Genomic DNA, 27,146 nt, shown 5'->3' on the forward strand with positions numbered 1-27,146 from the left:
CTTTTTTTCCTTCCAGGATACCTGGAAGGAGACAGAACAAGGATTCCTAAAGAAGGAAGATCAGGGCTTAATTTCTAAGATTAGAAGTGCCGGAGCCCTATGGAAGACTGTCAGCAAAGAGGAACAAGAGTAAATAAATAAATAAAATGACTAAACTCATTAATAATTTTAAAATTAAATAGTTAATTATTATCAAATTAATAAATAGCTATTTAATTAATGTTTATACATTATTATTTAATCAATAATTATTATATAATTAATTAATTATAATTTAATTGATAATTATTAGATAATTAATTATTATTTATTGAAATAATTAAAGATTGAAGTAATTATAAATTAAAATTAAATAAAATGTAAATAGATAAATTAAAATTTAATACGCGATTTTTTTATAATTATAATATTAATAATATTATTAATTTATAATAATTTTATAATTATAATATAACGCAATTTTATAGCTTTATTCTTAAATTAAAATTTTCGAGATAAAATTTTTACCGAAATTTTGATCTATACATAAAAGAAATGCCGCAGCCTTCTTATTCAGTGATCCGATGAGTTCCAGCTAGAATTATGATTTATTACAAAAACTAAGAAGCACCAGAGCCGAGATTCGGTAGCCCTTCGGCCCAATTTAAGCTCTGATTGTATAGGGGCCCAATTTAAGCTCTGATCGTATAGGGAAGTTCATTTATCATCACAAAAATTAAATATATTTAAAGTATAGCTGATGAAAATTCCAGGGCGAAACAGAATGAGGATATGAGTGGGTGGAAACAAAAAATGAGGGGAATCTTGGTGAGAGAGAACATTTTCTTTGACCGCGGCTCTCTGCTGATATAATTATAGCCATCAAGAGATGTATGTCAGGGGTAAAATGAGTCCTGAATCTGACTCCTAAGGATGAATGTAAAGTTTCTGGTTACGCTTTCCCCCCATTAGTGGATACTGTGGGAAGACGATGTATAGGACGTGCTTGAGCAGTTTATCTCAGTATTTCACTCTTATTGTACTCGCTGTCACTTAACGCACATTTAAGAACACAAATTTTCCTTCCTGCGAGGATAACTAACTGTAACCATCGATAACAATACACTAGATACGAAGGCATGGCGAGAAATTTACGCGTTCCTAAATAAACTCCCCCATATTTATTGCTTTTCTTAAATAGAAAGATTTCCGCATGTGAGTGAGGGGACTTTACTTGAACGTCTCATGTTCTCATGAGCCCGTATTTCTAGAGAAATAGAATATTGCAAAGTCTGCTTATTGTTAAACTAAAACACTAGGAATTCTATTTTTTTTCCATTAATATTGTGACTCAGTTTTATAAAAAGAAGTACCGGATCTCATTTTATTTAGAGCTCCGGTGCGCTCCGGCTAAAATTGCAATTTATCTTAAAAATTGAGAAGCACCGGGGCAATTTAAGCACTGAAGAAGATATTGTAAATATGTGCCGCATTTGTTCATCTGTAAAACCTTAAATTTAGTTAAGATGTAGATTAAGATTGTAAAGGCGAACGCACATGTAGATTTAGAATTTAGCTATCTTATCCACGCTTTTAAAGCTTTGTTATACGATAGTTAAATTCTGGCGAGGGAAATTGTAGGGTTTTCCTTATTTTGCATAAATTTATTTTAACTTTGATTACCTGTTGTCAACTTCTACTTCCCCTCACATTCTTTCGCCAGGATGTAAATTTAAAGTTAAGTGAAGTGCTATTTAAACGTGTGAATATCTAAGATTATTCAGAGCATGTTTCGCAACCAAGCGCACGTTTCCTTGTTGTTTCGCGGTCACACTAGTAAGCCTCTTGACCTTATCAGATTAGTATCACGCTGGTTAGATTCCTGTGAGTCCACCTCTTAGGCGTAAACTTAAGTGCGCTTTTGCACTATTTGTTTAAAGTTTGACTTGTATTATATTCTACGTTTTAGTTTACACCGCAAGTGGACGGTGTTTTTGTAACGCACGAAGTCCGTGCCTTACTGTTAAATTAGTTTGAATTAATAAAGGATTATTTTCACCCTTCTTCTGTGCTGATAATTAATTCACGCATGTGCGAGAATTTGCTAGGTTGATTGTAGGATCTAATTTAGTTCATGTGGAATAACAGAGACAGATCTTACACAATAACATAATAATTATTATTCAACACAGTAATAATACACATTATCCTGAATAAATAGCGCAATTAAGCTGATATGTTAATTTTTTTTTTACCATTTAGAGCTATTCCGTTAGAAATTCTTAGTTGTAAATTTAATCTCACGTCTCTACTTCCCGTTTCAAAATATGATGGAAATATCTTCAAATATAACAAGATGGTATGCAGTTTTTAAAATCCTTTTGGTATGAAAGCAGATAGTAAAGTTTTTAGGATTCAAATAGCAATTCCTATCATCCTAAGCAACTTGGATAAGCCATTCTCAGATAATTGTGTACTCTAGCCATCAGAAACGTTGGAAGGTCTCCAAAATACTTGTGACGCAGTGGAAGATTTCAATGGACAATTGATCAATCTCAAACTGCGACTTCAGAAAAGAAAAATCATTATCGCGCCCAGGGCCGCAATGAGACTTCTAGAGTCCCAAATTTCTTAAAAGATGTTGGTGTCCCCACATACATTTACGCTAGTTTTCTCTCATTCCTTCTCTCTCGGCCTTGGTTTAGCTGTCAAAGCATTACTTTTCCCGAAGCATTGGCTTCTCCCCTTGCAGCCTCTGCTGCCCTCTTTGCCCGTTATAATGTCAAACTATAATTAGAACGTTATAATGTCAAACTATAATTAGAGGTACAATGATTATAACTAGTTCTTGTCCTTGAATACTATAAATATTCTAGCACACTATAAAAAAGCACCACTCTCTTCATCTGTCCTTGAATAACCTCAATCCTTGCTTTATTAAACTAAAGCACTTTGCACTAAAATAAAAAAGCACTTTGTACTAAAGCCTTAAAAGCAACTCTTTATTAAACGAAAGCACTAAACATTTTGTAAAATTTATCAATATTCCAAAAGAATCAGGTTTTAAAAAAATGACTATATTATTTTTCAGAATGTTGAAAATACATTTCCTCTTACTTGTTTTAGATCATGATTAAATGTATAACACTCACCGTCAGGGTTTGCCTCACTGTATTTAGTATGTTTCAATATGCTTTTTTGATGTTCGGAAAAAGTCATTATTCGTCGTGGGCTCTATAACCCCTCCTAAAGCCACTGTTGCTCACTGGCTGAGTGGATAAGTGATCCTTGTAAATTGGTGTTACACCAGGATTTAAAACTCAGCATTTCACATATTATATGAACATGATTCATTTGCTTTAAGATGGCCTACCTTAAACACATCTGTCGCATAAGCAAAAAGCTGTGTATTGTTTATTAATTAAATAAACAATTTAAAATTCATGATGTAATGTAAAAATGTATTCGGTTGCTGAGGGTTCGTAACAGATTGAATACACAAAACATTGAATACAAAAGATTGAATACACAAAACAAAAATGGTGAATAGCCGGTAGTCTCGTGGACAAGACTGCGATAGGCAGTAATAACAGCGGTAACTTCTTGTCAAAGCCCTCTTGGTATCTGGAAATCACCAGCGAGAAGTTATTAAGGATGTTTTGATTAAACCTGTCTACCATGCCTTCTGATTGGGGAGGTAAAGGTGTAGTTTGAGTTTTGTCGATGCCGAACAGTTTGCAGAGTTCTTTAATTACAGCCGAGGTGAAATTTCTTCGGAACCTGGAAATCCGATGCTGTATTATTACTTCTGATACCATTATAGCCCCTTGATAAGGAAGGGGATACGTTTCAAACAATTTGGGGAAGTAATCAATGACAAAGACGATGCATTTGTTGCAATCAGCAGTTCGTGGTGGATGTTCCCCCCCGGATGTCAAAGGCGCGTACGTTCAAAAGGCTCTCCTACTTTGTACTTTTTATTAAATAAATTAGCAACTTTACTTTTAAGAAAAGTAAGTTAAGTAAACATAGGAATTTAATGACACTATCACAATTATTCTATCTCAACGGTATTTTCAAGTGATTGTAACTGCATGCACGCGATCTTCGAGCATGAGCGATTGGACGAAATCCCTTTTTCCATCTCTCATTCCGAAGCCGGGGTATGTGTAAAAGTGAGGTTTGGAATCTAGAGTCTAGCCACTTGTTCTTTCCTCCCACGATGTTTTGTTTACCACGATGTTTTGTTTACCATGACGTTCTCGCTTTGCGATACTTTCTCCGTGACATTTTCGTCCGCGATGTATGTGCTGCGTTGTTTTCGGCGGACACCGTCACAGAGCACGCTACACCTATGAAGTTCCGAGACGGAATGAGGAGATTCACTTGAGGGCTACTAGGGAAAAGTAAAGATGCTTCAAGAGCTTGTAAGAGCTTCTTCTTATAAGAGGCATAATGCGACCAACAATCAACGTTCAAAAGCCATTTCCAAATAAGAAATCAGCTACGAAATCTCCCCATTTACAAACAATGTCGAGAGTGTTACTTACACATGCTTCGTGCACAATCAACTGGAGTGCTAATCATTTGCATATCACAGGTTGTCGTACCTTTCATGCAAGTTTGACATTTTTAGCATGTTGCCTTCATAGTGTGGTAATTTTAAGGACGAGCTGTGTGTAAAGAAGAGTATACTTTTGTCTGTGTATGTGTGCAGTTCATACGACTTCATAGTTTTATTCCAATGTTGACGAAATTTTGCACACTTGACTTTCGAAAGAAGAGGAAGGTCACTGTCTCCATAATATGTATACTTGGGACGTTTATATTAGAGTGCTGGGCTCACGACAGGCATCTTAGGTTCAGTTGCGTTCCCACTATCAGGAGAAGTGATAAATTGTAAGTAAGAATTTATAACCTTTTTCTTATATAAAAAATAGATATTAACATTCCTACACAGGTTCAATTTTGAAACCACGTTACCCATCTTAGAATTCATGTCGTCATTGTTGTGTTCCCGCTGTCAGCCCTTACTGCAACAAATAGAACGCACCATGTTCGTTTACTTTTAAAACAGTGTAGAACCTATAAGGCGGAATTTAAGAACGCTCTCTATCAATTTTTCGTGAATATTTCGAACAAAGTCAGCCAAATTTCATGGCTATTTTCCGAAAGTTCGTTTCTGAAAAAAGACATAAACGGTAGCAAGTATCCTTCTTACTAAAACCGTTAGATGACCCCATGTTAGTTATCTTTTCAGAACAGTGTAGAATCTTTAAAGTAGAATTTAAGTGCAACCCCTACCAGATTTTTGCGAACATTTCGAAAATACTACCCCGTTCCCCGAAGTGAAGCCTCTTCACTCTGCGAAAAACTAGACAGCACTGGGTACTTCAGCTAATGCAATGCAGGTATAAAGGAAGGTAATTTAATCAATTCACGATAATAATTCATAAGTAATTAAGAAGCCATGAAAGAATTTTCAGATATGTTACAGATTTCTGTGCGTTCCTGTTGCCAGTCAAATACTTCTTGAGTTCATCTTCTAGAATAAAAGTACACTGCTGGCCATTAAAATTGCAACATCAGGATGGAATGATCTGACGAGCGTCAAAATCACATGAAATGAAGAAGATATTGGGGTATGCCAATGATTAGTATTTCAGCCCATTCAGGCGAGGCAGCAGAGAGAAATGACATCTAAAGCATTACATAAAAGAAAAGTTGTGTAGTGTATTTCTCATTCGGAAAGTGCTTTGTAAGGTCGGATTTTGCTCAGAATATCGTGTTATGTTTCGAATAATGAGAAGAAATTCTTACCAGCAAATGTCGGAATGGGATAGAGGTAGGATCGTTGCCTATCGAGAGTGTGGATTATAGTTCCGTGATATCAGCCGTCGCATTGGTCAATATCCAACCACTATCATGCGAATATGGAATCAATGGATTGTTGAGGGTCATATTAAACGGCATGCAGTATCTCAATGCCCTCCCATGATTATCGCCCGAGACGACAAGCATGTTGTGAGATCAGCCCTGCAAAACCGTACAACCCTATCACGGTACCATTAGTCGGGAAATGAGCATGTTTGCAGCACTCCTAGTATCCGCTCGTAAGGTGCATCCATGTTTGCAGCCGCGTGGACTATCAGCACGATGACCATTATTTCGTTTTCCCTTGACGATGCATCATAGAGAAAGACGACGACTCTGATGCGCTAACAGCAAAGCTGGATACGTCGTCTTTTCAGACGAGTTCCGCTTCGTGCAGTATTCTGATGGCCGTCTACGTGTCTGGAGGCTTCGAGGAGACAGTAAGTCACCTGCTTGCATTCGGTATCGGCACAGGGGCCCTGCACCTGGTGTAATGGTTTGGGCTGCCGACACTCACATCTCTTGTTCGGATCGACGGTAATTTGAACGCAAATCGGTACATTTCTGACATCTTACGTCCAGTGGTTGTTTTCCATCTTCGACGCCTGCCAAACGCCACTGGGAAATCATTCTTAAGGAAATCACTCGCGAAACGAAATTGTTTGAATCAACGTTTCCCTCAAAATGTTTTCCTTTAAGCGACTCAGTACACTGGAGTTATTCTGGTAAACTTTCGATAAGGTCAGAGACAGCAATTCATCGGTAGTGGATCGAGGAAGGAGTGAAAGTCATGGAACGGAAATGATGAGAAATGATGACATGACCATGACATTATCTTGATATGGTCGTTTTTTGCTCTTGTTTACATGTCCTAATGCACCTTTCTGTATCCAAATGCAATATATGCCCGAAACTTAATGTATATAAACAGCACTGATCCATAGTTTGTGGTTAGTGCTCTCTGCTTCTCTTTTTCACTATTTCGTTTCAAAACTATTTTTATCGAGCGTTGTCTGTTTTATTAAACGAATGACAAAACTTCTCAGATTAATGTATTTCATTGTGTGAGTTTGTAGCATATTTAATATCAGACTTATGCTTATCTATTATGAGAGAATCTTTGAAAAAAATTAATCATATGGGCAATCAACTAACATATAAAATAACTTTTAAGAAAACATGACAACAAAACGAGAAAGGAAATGTTTGACTGATAGTTAAAGATCCGGCTGTTGGTAGCTTAATTTCTACAGAGTGTGAGTTTTAGAGCCGTGTCAAATATTGAATTTTATTTTTAATTTTTACATGCACCTAAAGTAAACCTTTGTCGAACGGTGGGGTTACACGATGAACATACTGCACATACGGCAAAATCGCATACCGCAAAGCTAGCTTTCTATGAGCAAAACAGGCTAGGTATAGTTCAGATTAAAAAAGTACGTACAATTTATAGAAACTTAAATATTATTGTAATTAAAAGGGAAAAGTGAGACAAATGTTAATTGAGAGGATTTCTGTTACCGTTTAATAAGCAGATACATGATACTATTATCTTTTTCAAATAGCCTGGTGATTTTTGTTCATTGTTGACTCAAATCATTAAAGGTTTCACCTTAAGGAGAGTTGTAGGGGTTTTACGCTCTTTTCCTAGCAGTTATTTTTATTTTGAAAAAAGCTTTTCCCTTAAATTCTCATTTACCACCTACGTTTCCCCACCGAAAAAAGTTTTCAGTATTTCCATTTATACAAATAAGGTAGGAACGAGTATTTAAGCTGAAGTCTGGGTTACTTCAGTAGGAGAGCGTGTTTTGCCTTCCGGCGACGTTGTTGCTATTAGTTAAAGCTGCTATTTTACGCCCGTACTTAATACGTACCTGCTAGTATACGCCGGTTATACTTAATTAAGGGCCACCTCCGCGAGTTTGATTCTGTGCATCTTCGGTAGGTTAATTTTTTCCAGCATTAGTTTAGTTTTATATTTTCTATTTTGACTTAAAGCCCAAGTAGAGGCTTCTTGTACCCCAAAGAGGGTCCATCTGCATATATATTTATGTCATGTTTTATGGCGTAGATGAAGGAATGCGGCACTTTTTAGCAGCTTTCGATATTCGTCATGGCTGATAAGACAGCAGTGGCTGAAGGTAAAAGTTATAATGACGAATTTAACACAACTGAGCTTGAAGTATCATAATCTTTATTTCTACGCCTATCAAATCATCCTTTTGCAGATAAGATATTTTTCAATCATAACTGAATGCAATAATTTCCATGTACGCTCGTTTTACAGTACCACATCATTTTAGGCAAATAAACAGCAGAGAGGATCAGAAGCGTCTTGTCAAGAGGAAAGCTTAAGCGAAAAAGGTCAGATTGTCGCAGTTCTTCAGAGAAAGAAGGGAAGGAGTCGAAAGGTTTCAGTTCCGAAATTAAATTAAAAATAAAAGAGGTAATAGCCAATTAAATTTAGAAGTTTGCTTTCATATTTTTTATCTTATACATTCCCCTCTTTCAAAGAGAAAAAGGCGGAGTGACAAAAGAGCCTTTTTTGAGAGAAAAAGCATTAGAGCCACAAAATTTAGAACAATTAAAATATTATAAGTTGTAAAATTTTGAATTTAATAATAATTTAAAGCACTGTATTCTTTTAAAATAAATACACATTTTTAGAGTCCTATTAAAATTTGAGTCCAATTTGTAAAAAGTTCTTGTTTCTGGAACATTCACATCACAATTTTGATACTTCAGGGAAGGATTTCCAAAACGTTTTGCACACAATATCGCAATTATAACAATTTTATATACTCATTAATTATTACGAATAATCATAAATCTTAAAATTTTGCACTATACTAATTTCCACATTCATAAGTAATATTTTATTTATTATTATCATTTGTAATAGCATTATTGAAATTATGGTTTTTGCTTTTATTATTACATTTTACAATTTCCTTATTTTACAAAAAACTAGAAGACCCCACAGTTTTCTTCTAGTACACACATATCCAGCTATTTGGGCAAAATCACTTTAACGAACTCATGTACTAAATTTTCATGAGTGGTTATGTGTTGCTTTGGCAGTTACTTATAAAGGCTTCCGTTTCTTGTTTAAAGGCAACTGGCCTTTTGGGAATATGCAGGATATAAGAAAATACGATATCTATCTCTCTGTATATATATATATATATATATATATATATATATTAACCCTTCTCCGAAGTTGTTTCTTATGCACAAGAGCTCAAGGAATAGTCAAAATATAGTTCCTCAGCACTCTAGAATTCAAAGAACTCTATTTTTCAGCTAGGATATTACAAAGTATCTCTTCTTTTTTCACTTGGATCATCTTTATTACAAAATCAAATATTTCCTGTTCCTTTTCTAATAAGTGGCTTAATTTCTTGTGCGTTAAAGGTTTTTATCTTTTTCACTATCGCCGATTTCACCATCTGCTAGTGTTATGAGATCATCTAATTCTTCATTTGGAAGTTCATGCTCGTCTTCTCGACCATTTCTTTAATTTATCCTTTTTCCATGAATGAAAAAACTTCGCAAATCTCTTTCAGAATTTGTATGACTTCCTGAGCTTGACTTTCAGTCGACTGAAATCCTTTAAAAAGTTTGACACATTTCAGTCAGAACTGGTATTAGCAACATTCATTGCTGATGAATTCATTTGTTCGCAAGCAGGTTGTATCATTTCTACAGTCTTATGCTGAATTTCTTCTAAACTGCCATTAGTGAGTAGCAGTTTCCTTCGCAGAAATGTAAACATGCCTGGCATAATAGTTATGATTCCTTGATTCATTGATTGGATGTAATGTTCGGTGGAAGGGATAAAATGTATACATTTATGTGCAATGTTGTGACGACTTTAGCACCGTCTCTTGGAGCATTATCGATAATCCGAAATTTAAAATCTCTGGTTTTGCTGTTCTAAGCAGTTTTGGTCTTTGAAATGGACTTTTTTGGTTTAACCCTCTCGCTGCGTAATCTTTTTATCAAAATAGGGTCGAAAATTGCGTAATTTTTTAATTACATATTTCAAATCTACATATATTTTAGAGTTAAAATATACGAAAGGTTTTTGTAAAAGAGTTTTTTTTTTTTTTTTTTTTTTTTTTTTTTTTTTTGCATTATAGAATTAGCTCAAAAAAAGGGTGTCGGAAAGTTTAACTTGAAGAATAATCATATAAAAGAAAAATTTTGAAAATTAATCTTGGTTAAATTATGATTTATTTTATAAAATATAATAGTGAAACGTATATACTAATGAAAATACGCAAAATACTTATAAAACATTTATTAGAAATGAAGCGTAATATGATGAACTTTGAAACAAGCCTCGAGACATCCTATCTCGCCGTCGTTGCACAAAATACGCGTTTCTTTGAGAATTTTTTTGCCAGTTTCCGTTCTTTTTTTAGAAGCAAACAGCACAAAGTCTACGAGTTTCTTTCTTGATGAAATTGGTGGATATGTTACCGTGAAAGACCGAAATTGGAGAATGTCGACTTTCACCGGAGAATAACAACATTCACCAAATACGTCGGTGAAAGACCGAATATTTCACTACATTCTTGTATATTCGGACCCTCACCGGTGTATGTCGACAATCACAGATATGCTCTGTGTGTGGTGTAGGTCGAAAAGAGTGGAGTATATGTACGTGCTGTCATTGCAAAAGGAAGTGTTCCACAAATAAATGCAGTTGTAAAAGCAAGGACCTCTTGTGCAATTCAAAGTGTCCTAAGTAAATAAGATTTGAATCACATAATTCAGTAAGTTTTTTATTACTGTTATTTTATTTTCTCATTTAGAACGTACTGTATAATTAAGTAAGTTTTTAACTTATTATTTTCCTTTCTCATTTTGAATGTATTGTGTGTTTTAGGTTCTCATGTTCTTAAGTTCTTATTTCAAGTTTCAAATGCGTTTATTCGCGACTGAATTACGGAGAAGAAAATATAATATCGTTATATGTTCAACATTCACCATTAAGTACATGGTTAATGTCGACGTTGACCGGTGTAAGTCAGAAATAACAGTATTTGGAAAATTTTTCGGACATACACCAAGAGACTATGTGAATGTTGACATACACCGGTGAAAGTCGACATTCTCCAGATTTCGGTGTTTCACCGTAACAGATGTATAAAATTCTGAAAATTAATCTTGGTTAAATTATGATTTATTTTATAAAATATAATGGTGAAACGTATATACTAATGAAAATACGCAAAATGTTTATAAAACATTTATTGTAATACGATGAACTTTGAAACAAGCCTCGAGACATCCTATCTCGCCATCTTTACACAAAATACGCGTTTCTTTGAGAATGTTTTTGCCAGTTTCCGTTCTTTTTTTAGAAACAAACAGCATAGTGTCTACGAGTTTCTATCTTGATGGAATTGGTGGATATATATTTAGCAAAATATCGAGCAGTTAGTCTCATGTGAGTTGAACTGCGGACATCTTTGAGCTTTGAAAAGAGCGCGCAAAATGTGTTTGTATATTTCCCAAAAATATGAACAACTAACGCCATATGTTAACCTAGATCTGATTAAATAATTAAACTTCACAGAAAAGCCGAAATGAAGCCATGAACGGAAAAAGAGCGGGTTGCACAGTTAAATAAACGAAAAATATGCATCTCTGCGGTTTGGTTTGGTTTGGTTTATTAGATTATGGCAAAGCACTCGAGGGCTATCTGCCTTAAGGGAGGGATGCCTTCGTGGAGGACTTTTTGAGGGAAACTGACTCGTATACACGTTACACATGGGGAAAACCGCATCTCTGCGGAAATCGCGGGTTGCGCAAATTTTGCTACTTCTAGGTTGCCCGTGGAAATCATGGGACACGCAGCGAGAGGGTTAAGAAATGAATTTTTAACCCAGTCATTTAAGAGGACTATCGCAACGCGACCCATGTTTTGCAGCGCACCGCGTACAGCGGAAATTCCCGCATTGGGATGGATTAAATGGAGACAGTTAGAAAACATGTATACGCAAAATCGAGTTCCACAAATTTGTGTTCTACAAGGGTTAATTGTATAGCTCAAGAAAAATGAATGAAAAAATATATTTAAAATCATCGATTACTTTCTGTGATGTTACTATATCTTGCAGACGGAATTAAAGTGTATACATAAAATACTTAAAATATGGATTTTAAATGTACAGTCAATTTCGTATTATATTTTGGTAGTAAAACTTTATTACTTAAATAATATGATATCAATATCTGATACTGGAATTAAACACTAAACTTTTTAATGAATTCAGAATTTATTAAATGCAAACAATTATTAGTAAATTACATTATAGTAATAAGTGAGAACAGTTTAATTATAATCTAGAAAGCCTTTAGGTGGTCTTCTGCCTAGAGGGGTACCTACCCAAGGATAATACTTAGGGCAAGATATACAACTCTTCATATTCCTTAAAGGTTTCTTATAAGCGCATGTTTCAGATTTTTCACAGGGTTCAGCACCTTTCGCCGTTCGCGCTCTATACTCTTCCACTGTCACGGGTTTCTTCATATATTCGATTACTTCACGTATGGACACCACAAAAACATCATCATTTTCCAAAATTTCATCCAAAAACTGGAGGTATCCATTTAGGCGTCCCTCTTCCCGAAGCCAGCCTTCATGAAGAAATACTGGGAATGGTGCCTGTTTGGAATACATGTATTTCTTATTAATAATATATATTCATTTAGGAGGACATGTAAAGTTTGTTTCACAGATTACATAATCATCAGCTTTATTTAATACGAAATAAATATTGAGGTAAACCATATAGCAGCAGAATTACGTATTTAAAATTGACAGATAAATTTTAGTGATATATATTGATATACTTGGTAAAAGTAGGTTAAGTCACAGCTTTATGGGGCTTCAGAAAACATTGACAGAGGATTCATTATGTTTTGCATCATTGTAACTAGATCCATATATTAGTTGCAGGCAGAAGTAAATTTTATCCCGTTAAAGCCTGCGAGAAATACGAAATTAAAATTGCAAAAAATAAACATTTTTCAAGAAACTCTTAAAGCTAAACAGTTCAAAGACTGGACATAAAATCTTATAAACTCATCTGTAAATTTTAACCCCTTGCCTGTGAAGCCCGAAATTAGTTCGGGCAACGCAAATGCGCCAATTTTGGAATGCCGAGCGGAGCTCGGGTAAAAGGAAAGTTCGGTATTTCAATTCCGTGAAGCCCAAACTCAATTCTTCCAATGCATAATATGTAATTTACTGTTTTACGAATAGATCGCGATACGTTTCCGCGAAATGTTCGGCAGTTTCGCGCCATTTGTCTGATTTTTGAAATTTTGCCTTTCTTTCCAAATTTCATTCAAACCACATTATGTTCGCAATGTCGGAATCAGACGATGATGAAAAATGCTTGTTAAGCTCTTCATGCTCAGATATCAGTATTTCAACAGAAGAGTATGATTATTCCAAAAGTGACGACGAAATTGAAACTCTTTCAAGCCGAACTTGGATGTCGCTATTTTTGAATTACTTTCCACGAGCCGCTCCAAGATTCTCATTCCAACATCCACAAGCGGGTGAAATATAGTTGACGTTTCTAGTTTTACTCGAGAAAACAATATTTTGAACTATTTTTTGATGACAATTTCATTCACACTATTAGGAAGAGATTAATTGATATACAGTGCAATGCATTGGAAGGCAACATCTGAAGCCGAAAACCCGATCAAAAATGTCGGTGCCCACAAATGACCATGAAATGAAAATATTTCTTTTGCTCCATATTTTATAGGGTATTATTCAGAAGTCCGACTTCTTAATGGTTTGGTCAAAAAGACATGTCTTGAAACTCCTTTTTTTTTTTCCCAAAGTTACGTCCTACGACAGATTTCAAGTGATAAGAAAATATTTACATTTTGTGTACAATGAAGAAGTCGACCTTGAAACACACCCTAATTCAAAACTGCACAAAACTTGGCCCATTAATGTAAAAATCCACTGTAAAAGTCTGTGGGACATGAAATTCACAACAGTTGATATAAATAATAATAATTATTGTGTTAGTTTATTATATTTATCTTGAAAATTATGTCATTTGATTTATTTTGTTATAATTTGAGCACAAAATTGGTATTATCCACGAACATTTACCATATATGTGAAAATATTGAATATAGCAGTTATTTCGTTTAAAATTTTGTTTTTTTAAAAAACTAATCTATTTCTAACATTTTGATGATAATAACGAACAAAGTTAAAGAGGGGGGAAAAAAAAGTTCATTCTTGGCACGTTTTTCTGAAATATATTCCACAAGTTAAAGAGAAAGAATATTCTAGCTGCGAAATTGATAAAGATGTTCGCTACGAAAACTACTCTTAGATAACTCAGCATAAAAACTTCTAAAAGCAAAATGAATACAGTGAAACCGCTCACAGTACCAGATTTTTGTGGACATCCATAGAGGTCTTCAATTTACAATATGCTATAATTGATGGTTTCGTTACTGTTATATAATTATGTTCTTAGGAATACAGTCATTATAAATTCTAGCAGAATATTTCGAGCAAATTACAGGAATTCTATTTAAGCTTCTTATATTTAAATCCGAATAGGAATATAAAATTTAAATAAAAAAAACCTCTTTTGTCAGTTCTGTTCAGTTGATTAAGAAGGGGGCACCTGGTCTTTATCAATAGTTAGCAAGTATGATTCCAAATTTTTCATTAGTTACATTTGTTTTAATTTTAAATAATAATAATAAAATTAATTACATTGTGCAATTAAAATACATAATTTAAAAGTGTAAATTTTGAAACATATTTACATGAAAGAGAAATAAAGAGCTAAAGATAAAATGAAAATGCATTAAAAATAAAATCCACAGTTCATAAAGTTCCTGCAGTTCGATCAAACATTCATACAAACAGTCATAATGCCTTAATTAAGCCTTATTACTTTATGATCATAATATAAAGTAATGAAATTTCAAAGAAGAAATAAATGTACTATTATTACACTCATATTTTATTTTAAGAGGGATGACAGATATCTTTTCCCAATGCAGCAAGTAGATGTATTTGCTTAAAAAGGGATCTTTTAAAAGGAATGATATTAGCTTCGGAAAATTTAATAGTATACTGTTTCGTTAAGGTGCGTTTCATTATATTATAATGATCTGGAAATCCAATGTCCCCAAAGACACAATGATCAGTAGTGGTATATCTATGTTTATAGAAAACGTTGCAAAGGGACTATGCCCTGTTATGTATCTTGGTAAGTGCGTAATCGAAGTTTTACGATTTACATTAGCTGATAGTTAAATCAATTGTTGGCAGATAGTTAGGGGTGCATCTGCTCTTTCACAAAAATTGCATTCTTCTTGCCGTTTTTTCAGTGAGATTGCCAAGAGATATTTTAAGATATAATCTGGGTCAATGAATGAGAGTATATTGCTCATTATAATTTTCAGCGGCCCCTCTTGCTAACTGGTTAGCCAGCTCATTACCATGTGATCAGCATGAGATTTTATTATACAAATATTAATACTAATTCTTTTCCTGTTTCGTAATAATTGTCGAATTTTGTAAATTAATGGTATTTTCAATGAATGATTTGAAACTATAAAAAGTACTGACATACTATCAGTATACATATATATAGTATAGTTAAATGAACATTCCATGACCAATAGTTTTGGCAAAGAGCTACTGTATGAAATGTATATTGTCTGGTCATCGAATTCTTCCGAAATTTTATTTGTCAGAAAATTATTTCATTATCGTTTTCACACATGCAAGTAGCCGAGTGTGTGCAACTACCTCCCAGCTTGGCATGGGATTTGTGTGATGGTAAAATAAGCCCATCATAAATTGAAATATTTTAAATCGAAAAGACATTTGAAATGCCTAATCTATGGAACAGAACTTTGGGCTAAATATAGTGTTTTCAGATGGTTTATGATAGCTTACATTTGGGTAATGTCATAGAATAATAATGCCTTTTGCATCACAACTTGTTTAGTATCTCCTGTAGTTTATCTAGCTTTGTACAGAAAGTGAATTCCGTATGCTTGCCATTAACATGCAAAACTGAAAGCTAAAAGCTTTGCATGTTAATGGCAAGCATAGACAAAAAAACCAATCATAGACCAAGACCAAAAGAATATTTGAAAATTCAGCATAACTAGGTCATAGATGATGGGGATGCTACTCCTAATAAAGGTCACCTATTTTCTTTCGATGAATGCTAAGAAAAGTGGTAAAAGACAGTGGTATATTTGTAGTTTTGGTGGTTTAGCAGGCGTTATGCTATTCAGCGTAAAGTTTTACAACAAAAATGCTGCTTTTTCTTTCATTTTAATTGTAGAATACTTTTTTCTTCTTTTTTTATCTGTTTCTGTGCAGGAAGCAGTACCGTAGCTAGGAAGAAAGAAGGCAAAGGAAAATCTGTTGCCTAGCGTGGTATCCTGATGTTACCACAATTTAGAATTATATTTATTTAGAATTATGTTAAATTAAATGTTGTCTATTCTTGGCAAAAAGGAAGGGGAACGAAATCTTCAATTGTTCCCGTACGCTGAGAACCCTAGCAGAAGGATCCTGTATTGTTTGTGCGCTTTGCTTGTAAGCGCTGAGCATATCTTGTGCATTTCACAAGCTCCGGAAAGAAAGACGTTTAAATTTCGAAATATTATTCCTTCTGAACGCGTGGCACTTTCTTTCCATCAAAAAATTTTAAAGTGGAAGAATCAGAGACCAAAACTCAACAACATCTGTTTAACTATAGCAAAATTCAACAACGTAATTAAATTAACGCGATATCGTTTATTTCGGAGGAGGCAATGCAAGCACAGTCACAGGTAATACATTCAATAGTGATGTGCTGTGACAATTAACAGTTGTAATTGAATTCAATTCACCTGGAAATTTGAATTCAGAAATGAATTCCCCCCCCCACACGCAATTTTGAAATGGGAAACACAATGAGAGTGAAGGAATCTCATTCCCAAGAATAATCCATCACTTTTCCCATTCAAACTCAGCAATTTTAACTAATGATCAGACGGTGTGGCTAATTCTAAAGATTTGTGCAGAGGCACTACCTGGACGATTACATGCTGAAGTTTCTGGCGGCCCACTCATTCCTACCTACCTACTTATCTACTAATAGAGATGAAGAACTGCGCTTATTGCTTAAAAGTCGTTAGTTTATTTATCATTAATAGACATATTAAATTGAAAGAAGAGTACCTTAGCTTTCATATTAAATTCCTGGTAGTTCGGTCCGAGGTTCAAATCCCGCGAACGGGCTGGCTGCATGGGCGTTTTCGTGGTTTTCCCCATGTGTAACGTGTATACGAGCCAGTTTCCCTTAGAAAGTCCTCCACGAAGGCATCCCTCCTCTTAGGCAGATAGCCCTCGAGGCTTTGCCATAGTCACACACACACACACTTTCATATTAAATTGTAATGATATTAAATCTTATAGGAAATTTGTCGTCTATGTGCAATTAAGAAATTTAGAATAATTAGACGTGTCTCCCAAATATTATGGAAGCATTTTGTGCCACATGCCATTAAAACTTATTTGGACAGATTTAGTGTAAGAACATAACAAATCGCAAGAAGATAAATCTGGCCAGATATTCAACGTTTGCTTTCGTTTCTTACCTACGCTTTGACAGCGCATAAGTGAACATTTTTTAATGATAAATTGTCTTTTGAATTGTGCAATTGAAAGCAATAAGATTCCAGATACAATTTTCATGACAAATGAACTTGAATAAAAGGCAAAATTTAAAGGATCTTCCAGCGATGAACGAATTGCTGACAACGTCAGTCGGAGGTAATGTAAATAAAGACGAAACCAAATTGTTTACTTTGCGATTCCATGACAGACGCAATGTACCGATAACTCTTTGGAAGAGAGAAAAAATAGCCTGTTACATAGGGCAACATGCTTTAACTTAAACTCTAATTGCGTATCTGACGTTGAATCAAAAATTTGGTGTTTTTGTTGGTGCACTCTTTGCTTACGAATCTTGAAAAAATAACAGATTTATGGGAACTGGATTCATTAGGCATAAACGATCCCACTGAAAAACCGAAAGAGTTAGAATTACAAGATCTTGTAATCCTAACTAACTTGTAATCCAGGGGGGGGGGGTTTACAGCCGAAAACATCACCGACGAAAACGTCGCGGAGAAACAAGGCAAGGCGAAAACGTCGTGAAACAAAAATAAAGCAGGAAAAAATAAAGCAAAGAGAAAATATCGCAGTTCTAAAACATCATGGCACAAAATATTGTCGTCGAAAATAAAGCGGTTCAAAACATCGCAGTTTAAAAACATCGTCGTCGAAAATATCGTGGTAAAAAATAAAGTACCTAGAAATTATCGCATTACGATAACATCGCAGACATGATTTTTAATGGCTATTCGTATAATGATTTGTGTGCGCAAGATGGAAAGACGGATAATTTTCCCATTCATATTTTTTATTAATTAATACATTTTTAAAAAAGCAAAACAAGACATTTAAGTAAAACAAGAAGTAATTTTCATTATAAGAGTATCAGATTAACAAAATTGAAAAAAATTATCTCATAATTCGCAATTTTTTACTTATCTTTCTTTTTCTATTTTTTTTTTTTTTTTTTTTTTTTTTTTTTTCAATTTTTTTAGATAATACCTTTTATGAAAAATTGCCAGTAAAACTTATAAAAAATATTTTATTAATGACCTTTGTTAGCTAATTATATCAGTTTGAAATTCTATTAAGTGCTATAAATTGCATTAATTTTCTATATTTAAGTTTCCATTTTACATTTTCAGCAATTATTTATTAGTTAATAAAAAAGTATGAAAGTAAAAATTATCCTTCGTTACATTTTGCGCTCACAAATCATTATGCGAGTTTTACAATTATTAAACAATTATTAAATTTTACAGTTATTAAAGCCTGAAAAACGTATATCTGCGATGTTATTGTCATGCGATGATTTGTAGGTACTTTATTTTCTACCACGGTATTTTCGTCAACGATGTTTTTAAATTGCGAAGTTTTTTAACCGTGTTAATTTCGACGACGATGTTTTGTGCCACGATGTTTTAAAACTGCGACGTTTTCTCTTTGCTTTATTTTCTTCCACGATGTTTTGTACCACGACGTTTTCGCCTTGCATTGTTTTCTCCGCGATGTTTTCGGCGGACTCCGCAGGGGGGGCGACTTTCAGCAGGGGTGGCCAAAAGATTTAGCAGTTTTGATATTTCTTTAACTTATTATAATAACTTTACAATTACCAAATATTTACACAATGTATCTGAAAATAGGTAAAGATAATAGAGACAAAGGAAAAAGGAAAACTTTTCGACGCATTCTTTACATAATAGAACGTTATATATTCTTTATATAACGTTCAATTTACTGCTTAGCACGTGATGCTGTCATTTCGCCTGTTACTTATTTAAAATTTTCACATTGTTCTATGTCTTAAAATTAGAAATTTAAGTTAATGACATAAAACTGCAATAGTATATTACAGTACATGTAAAAAAATTGACAGTTTCACACACGCGTGTGTCGGATTTGCCAGTGCTTATAGGGTCCCACAAAATTTTCGTAAATTTTATGGTGTGCTGGGAGTCGCGAAAGAATCTCATTGATGAAAAGGGGTCGCGACTGAAAAAAAAACTTTAAGAAACCCTGATTTAAAGCATTCTAAAAACACGACATCTAAAAATGAAAACGGTTGATACATCCCTCGATATACGGTTGATACTTCGTTTGCATTCCATGGGTAGAAGACCATGCAAAACTTGGAGATAATTTTGACTTGGCTGAAAGACTGAAGAGTACTGTAAGATTTTTGAAAAATATATGAAGGCTGAATGATTATGAACCGGTTTTTGAAGAATGGGGAAATAAGAGCAATATCGAAAATGTCTATTTGAATGAATTTAGTATAACTGGAAAATTATACTAAATTCATTCAAATGAATTTAGTATATGAATTTAGTATAACTGGAATTTAGTTACCCCGCCGACCAGTGTTTAAAGAAACCTCTACAACCCAAATTCGCCCAGTTTTTGATGGCTCTGCTCGACAGAGAAACTTTAGTTCTCTCAATGATTGTATAGAAAAAGGCTGAATCTTATTGAAATAATACCTGCAGTTCTGAATGGTTTTCTATTAGGAAAAATAGGGGTTATATAGGGTATTCGAAACACCTTCTTGCAGGTACGCTTCTTGTTGTGGGGAAAAGGAAATCCTGAAACTCTTGTTATATACCGGCATTGCCGCGTTGTTTTCGGTATTTCGTGCAGCCCAATTTATTGGCGGCATCTTTAAATTATCATCTAATGCAGTCGCCTGACCATTTGAAAATGACCGCTGAAAAACTGAAAGACTCTATGTATGTGTACAATTGCGTACGAGTGTGGACGCAGTTGACGAACTAGGGTTTTCAAACGAGATTCCAAAGAACTATTAGATATGAGAAAGTTTAATCTACGATAGGTGGCTTCACTGTATGGACAAAGTTTTGAAAGAAAAACTGACTGTCAGAAACCAGATCTCTCTGAAGTACATAAACTAGGGCTAAAGTGGAATTTAGAAGAAGACTGTCTCTCACATACAGAGAAACAGAGACGAAAAGAGAAGGGACAGCATTACAAGAAGACGAATACTGTTCCTGGCGCATCGAATTTTCGATCCAGTTGGAGTCACTTGTCCTACTACTCTATTTCCCAAATCACTGTTACATTAATGTTGCAAAATAGAAGTTTAATGGGATTCTGGATTACCTTTAGATATAGAAAATAAATTTGGAGAAGTTGGAAAAAACAGCTTGTAGGTCTAGAAAACGTCAAATCATCAAAGGCTCTCGAGCCTTGACCTTTAAAATGCCAATATTTCATTACAAACCTTTCGTGATGCTTCTGAACTGTCCTACGCTACTTCTATCTTCCTCCGAGCAGAAATGGATGGAGAAGTAACGTGCCATTTCATTCAAGCGAGATCGAAATTTGCACCGTTAAAAGGCATATCAGTTCCAAGGTTAGAGTTATTAGCGTGTGCGATTGGCGTAAGGTTAGTTGTGTCAATATAGAAAGATTTGCACACGGAAAGTGTATCATCAACTTTTGGGTCAAACTCTATGCATGTTCTCCACTGGATAAAAAGGGAAGTTCCATGGGCAATTTTCATTCCCAACAGAGTGGAAGAAATAAGAAGGAAACCTGGAGATATGTACCAGGTATACTCGATCCTGCTGATCTCCGATCGAGAGAATGCTCTTTTAGGACTCTCATCAAAGAACGTTTGTGAAAAGGATCTTCTTGGCTCATAAAACCAAACGAGGCTTGACCAAGATTGAAGCATCTTCCAAATATGAAGGTAGTTAATTCAGAGAAGAAGAAAACTGTGGTAACCGCAGGTTCTGTGTAATGCGAATACAAGTATTACCATCGGTATTCCACTTAAGTTAAACGTATAAGAATTATAGCGTGGATAATTAGATTTTTAACAAATATGAAGAAAATGAAAGCTCATAGAACAGTAGGAAATTTGATGACTGACCAAATCACAAAACCTAAACGCACTTTGCTGAAGCAAGTATAAGAGAATGCATTCAACAATGAGACTGACAAGAGACTGAGTTCTTTACATATAATTAAAGACCCAGATGATATTTTGAGATTAAAGACAAAAATATGTTTCAGAGATGATCATCAAGAATTCCATTTACCCATTATACTACTTCCATCCAGTTATCCAGTTCTGAAAGCTCTCATTATTTAAAAGCACGAAAGTTTAGGACATACTGTATTTCAAACACTTATGAGCGGACTTAGAGAGAGAATTATTGGATTCTGAAAACTAGAAAAACTGTTAAAAAAATAATCGGGTCTTATATCATCTGTAATATGCTCAAGAAGAAACCTGTATCAGAAGGAATTTACCTCAAGATCGCATAAGAGATGCAGCAATTTTCGAAATCATCTGAATAAATCTTGCAAGTCTCTCATTCTCAATGGAGGAGAAAAAGCTTGGATTTTGATTCTGACTTGCGCTGTCTACTGTGCTGTATATCTCGAATTGTTAACCTCGATCTCGATTGAAAATTTTCTTGTAAGCTTGAGGAGATTTATAGCAGGAAGGGAAGACCAGCTGTCATTTATTCAGACAATGGATCTAATGTCAAAGGCACTTCTAGGCTCTTAGAGAAGGTGGATTTAGAGAAATAAAAGAACACAGGAGAGCTAAGTCCAGTTACGTGGAAATCCATACCTTATAAAAGCCCCCTGGTGGGGAGGCGTCTGGGGAAGGTTTATTGGACTTATGAAGAGAGCTTCTAGGAAAATTTTAGGTAAAATATCATTAAATCACGAAGAAGGGAATACTGTCTTATGCGATTGTGAAAGTTTGATTAACTGAAGACCGTTGACTTATGTTTCGGAAGAGCCCGAAGACTTCGAACTTCTGACTCCTGCGATGTTCTTACCAGGCATTAGAAACGTCAGCGTACCCGAGTTTGATAGCATACAAGAAAATAATTTAAGGAAGAGATTTGCTTATCGCGTTATAAGGTATTTCCCCCCGCATTTCTTTGCATCCCTTCGTGGTGTAGTGATCAGCACAGTCGGCGCCTATTCGAGAGGTCCGTGGCTCGAGTCTCGGCGAGAGCACTGATCATTTTTCACTTCTCCTGCTTAGAAATAACATAATGTCTCCACAGTAGCGCCCGAACTAAAAAGTAGTGAATGATGATTCCCCACCACCAGGATTTGACGATTGGGTCCCCTAATCCCCTAATCTCCAGTCGTCCTATAAAAGGGGTATAAGGTATTTCTCCTGCTTTCCTAGCGTGCCTTCGTGGTGTAGTGGTCAGCGCGTATTCGAGAGGTCCGTGGTTCGAGTTCCGGCGAGCATATTTCACAAGTACACATCAGCGTAGCCACTGAGGGAGGGGTTTCGAAAATAGACAAATCAGCTTTTATCGCTCTTGTGACGCTAAATCTTCATTTATGTGAGCATAAGTTTACTTTTTAATTTGCATTTGTTTCGCAGTTATAAATGTATGGCACAATAGTAGAAACTCTCGTAGTTCTTTCGTTTTTATGAGTTTAATTAATCGCTGATATTTCACTTTCGCGATGTTTATCACGCATTGATATTTGGATTGATGTTTACGGCATATTATCGCTCTTTACATCGAAAAAATGACTCAAGCTAAAATTAGCCTCGAATATTATGCATATTATGCATTTATTAACACCTGTGGATTAAGAGAATTCAAGCGTATATATATATAATATAAAAAAATATGTTGGCTTTGCTCTACTCGAACCAGCAACCTTTAATTAACTTTCTGCAATTTAGGATCTTCCCCCTAGACCAGTACCTTCTTGCGAGCCTATTACGTAACCGCTACTATGAATAACGAATGCGCACCATTCTGCGTCAGAAGCTCGCCTCTCCTCCTGTGCTATACATCCCGCTGCTGCTTGATCTATCTTTCCCTTTGTTAAAAATAGTAATGACGCATAAAGTTTAAATTTGTCGTACTTGATTTAAACTACTATTGAATATGTGATTTAGAGAATTTCATATGAAGTAAAGCATGAACTAAGATAAAAATTGAATTCAAGCTATGAAATAAAGATGTACCATTAACAACTAAATCAACTTGCCTTTTCATTTGGATTAGCCTTACCACTCTGCAAAAACCATGCCTGAACCTTAATGCCCAGCTTCACCGCGACTGCCAACATATCACATATATACAATGAAGTGACAAAAGTCATGGGATACCTCCTAATATTTTGTCGGTCCTCCTTTTGCCCGGCGAAGTGCAGCAACTCGACGTGGCATGGACTCAACAAGTCGTTGGAAGTCTCCTGCTGGAATATTGAGCCATGCTGCCTCTATAGACGTCCATAATTGTGAAAGTGTTGACGGTGCAGGGTTTTGGGCACGAACTGACCTCTCGATGATGTCCCATAAATGTTCAATGGGATTCATGTCGGGCGATCTAGGTGGCCAGACATTCGCTGGAATTGTCCAGAATGTTCTTCTAACCAATCGCGAACAATTGTGGCCCGGTGACATGGCGCATTGTCATCCATAAAAATCCCATCGTTGTTTGAGTACGTGAAGTCCATGAATGGTTGTAAGTGATTTCCAAGTAGCTGAAGGTATCCATTTCCAGTCAATGATCGGTTCAGTTGCACCAGAGGACCGAGTCCATGCCATGTAAAAACAGCCAGACCATTATGGAACCACCACCAGCTTGAACAGTGCCTTGTTGACAACTTGGGTCCATGACTTCGTGGGGTCTGCGCCACACTCGAACCCTACCATTAGCTCTTACCAACTGAAATCGTGACTCATCTGACCAAGCCACGGTTTTCCATTCGTTTAGGGACCAACCGACATGCTCACGAGCCCACGAGAGTCGCTGCAGGCGATGTCGTGCTATCAATAAATGCACTCGAGTCGGTCTTCTGCTGGCATAGCCCAAGGAAGACAAATTTCGCCGCACTGTCCTATCGGACACGTCCCTCGTACGTCCCACATTAATTTCTGCGGTTGTTTGACGCTGTGTTGCTTGTCTGTGAACATTGACAACTCTACGCAGACGTCGCTGGTCTCGGTCGTTAAGTGCAGGTGGTCGGCCACTGCGCTGTCCATGGTGGGATGTTATGCCTGAAATTAGATACTCTCGGCACACTCTTGACACTGTGGATCTCGGAATGTTGAATTCCCTAACGATATCCGAAATGGAATGACCCATGCGTCTAGCTCCAACTACCATTCCGCGTTCAAAGTCTGTTAATTCTCGTCGTGCGGCCATAATCATGTCAAAGCCTCTTCACATGAATAACTTGAACACAAATGAAAGCCCTGCCAAAGCACTTCGCATTTATGCATTTTCTATGCGATACTACTGCCATCTGTATATTTGCATATTGCTATCCCATGACTTTTGTCACTTCAGTGTATACTGGACTGGAAGTGTTACAATGAATCTAGTGTTTTCTTATTTCAGTGCTTGCACTCTTTTGGTTTTTAAAGTGTAAGATTCAGAATACATATTGTGTTTGATCTGAATATATCCATTGTTAATATTAAAAGTTATATGTGAATAAATTGAATATATTCGTTGTGAATAAGATAAATTCATTCTGTTTGATGAATATTTCTTGTGTAAACAGTACATTTAAGAGTGAGCATTTATTAAATGTGAAATTTAACACACTAAATGAATACGAATGCAAATTATTAAAGTTCACTTTGAATAAAATTCTGCATTGGCTATTATTATAGAACATCTTTTTCATATAGACTGCAATAAACAGTGCTGACTTCTATTTACATATTCAATTGGTGTAAATATTTTTCTCATATGCATAGTTGTATGTAAAGATAGCATTTGGGATCAGATGTTTGAAACATATTTCTTTCTTCATCTTATTTACCACTTGTTAAGTAATATTTCACACGGATATTTTGACAGAGGCTTTGTATTTGTACGGCAACATGTCTTTGTATTTATTTCAAATTCTTTCAATCAGGTAATGAAATCTTCGCAATTTCTTATATTTGATCTAACTTCGCAATAAACGTTTTCAGAAGAAATCGACGATGCTTTTGTACAGAAAATTGCGTGACAAAATATTTTCAACCATCTTGCTTGAATCTTAAAGCACGCAAAAGGTCATGTGGCATGATAGAAATATTACTGGATTCCCATTGGTCCATCCTAGAAGCCATTCCCTCGGTGGCTACACAGATGTGCACTTGTGAAATATGCTTCCGGCGAGGGCATTGCTCATTTTTCACTTCTCCTGCTTCGAAATAACCTAATGTCTCTACAGCGTTAGAGTGAAAAGGAATCTAAGAAAGTATTTTAAAGCTGAGTAATTAGGGAAATTGCGAAAACTGCATAAGGTAAAAAAGGAAATATTTTAATTGAAAGGGATATAATTTTTTTGGAAATGATCATACGAAAAATCTGAACTGGAATTTGGGGCGAATAGTGAAACTCTATCCTGGAAAGGACCATCGTGTTAGAATAGCTCTTGTTAAAACGGCATATGGTTCCTTTTTGCGTTCTGTGAGAAAAGTTTCCCCATCGGAACTGCAGGGAAAAAAAAAAAAAAAAAAAAAAAAAAACTAACATTCAAAATGTGGTTCCTTTTTCCGTCCTGTGAGACGATTGTTCCCGTTAGAGGTGCAGAGAAAAGGAAAAAGCAACTTATTGTCCTACAAACATTCCTCCTTTTTCAGATTTATGGGCGTTTTCGTGGTTTTCCCCATGTGTAACGTGTATACGAGCCAGTTTCCCTTAAAAAGTCCTCCACGAAGGCATCCCTCCCCTTAGGCAGATAGCCCTAGTGTGCTTTGCCATAATTAAATAAACCAAACCAACCTTTTTCAGATTCTCCACGAAGGCACACCTTCTCTTAGTCAGATAGCCCTAGTGTGCTTTTCCAAACCTAAAATAACCAAACAAACCTTTTCCAGATTCCTATGGCCCGTTAATTTAGAACCAGGTTCAGGTAGACACCGAAAGGCGAGAACTACTAAACTATCAATTCTGTTCCAGTGACAATGACAGTGCAGCTGTGCTGGCGAGAACAACGGAGACCTTCAGACTATCAACTGATGATCCAACTCCTGTTCGAACATCGAAGCCTTTATCATTCACGTTAAGATAGACTTCTAAAACCAACGGAAGAGACTGTTTCACTGTTGATTGAATTTTACCAATAAGTTGTTTAAAACTCGAAGAGGAGAATATAGCCTCAACGCAAACAGAAAGAACAGACATTTTTGTTTATTAACAATGGCAACAGTAGCTCAGTTGTTTAAAAAGAACAGACATTTGACGTCGGCTGTAATTCTTTTTAGTATGGTCAGTGACTTTGTCTAAATATGCTGTGTTTTTAGCTACATTTCTTTTTGTGTGCGTCATAAGATGAGAAATAAAAATGATTTCTACAAAAATTAATCTTCTAGTACTGCTTGATGATATTCTACCTCAAAAGCTCGTGCCAGATTTTCGATCCTTTGGAAGTAAAAGGGTAAGTGAAACCTTTTTTCTAAATTTAGAATTTCAAACATTTGAAATGAAAAAAAAAAAAAAAAAAAGTTACTTATAATTTTTCAACAATGTTATGATATCTTTGCTATATGTCCATTTATTTGTCAGCTGTATAAAAAATTAAATACCAATTTTTAAATCAAATATTAGATTTTAAATTTCATATTAAGGCATGGGTT

General features: G+C 35.3%; 1 protein-coding gene and 1 long non-coding RNA gene across 2 annotated transcripts in view; one reads left to right on the top strand and one right to left on the bottom strand.

Moving 5' to 3' along the window:
- On the top strand, positions 1 to 26,922 carry LOC118198652 (uncharacterized). The gene is made up of 3 exons (XR_004759828.2): positions 1 to 129; positions 8,157 to 8,299; positions 26,470 to 26,922. It is a non-coding gene; the product is annotated as an uncharacterized LOC118198652 (long non-coding RNA).
- Positions 12,125 to 27,146, bottom strand: part of LOC118198651 (chitin deacetylase 8-like) — a 56,117-nt gene continuing 41,095 nt past the window's right edge. Inside the window, exon 5 of the mRNA XM_035370389.2 lies at positions 12,125 to 12,532. Coding sequence (XP_035226280.1) covers positions 12,200 to 12,532 — 333 coding nt within the window. The 3' untranslated portion in view covers positions 12,125 to 12,199. The remainder of the gene's footprint in view (positions 12,533 to 27,146) is intronic.

Source organism: Stegodyphus dumicola, chromosome 2 (genome assembly GCF_044657685.1).
Source record: "Stegodyphus dumicola isolate Sdum_Otavi_A_Nest chromosome 2, ASM4465768v1".
Lineage (NCBI taxonomy): Eukaryota > Metazoa > Arthropoda > Arachnida > Araneae > Eresidae > Stegodyphus > Stegodyphus dumicola.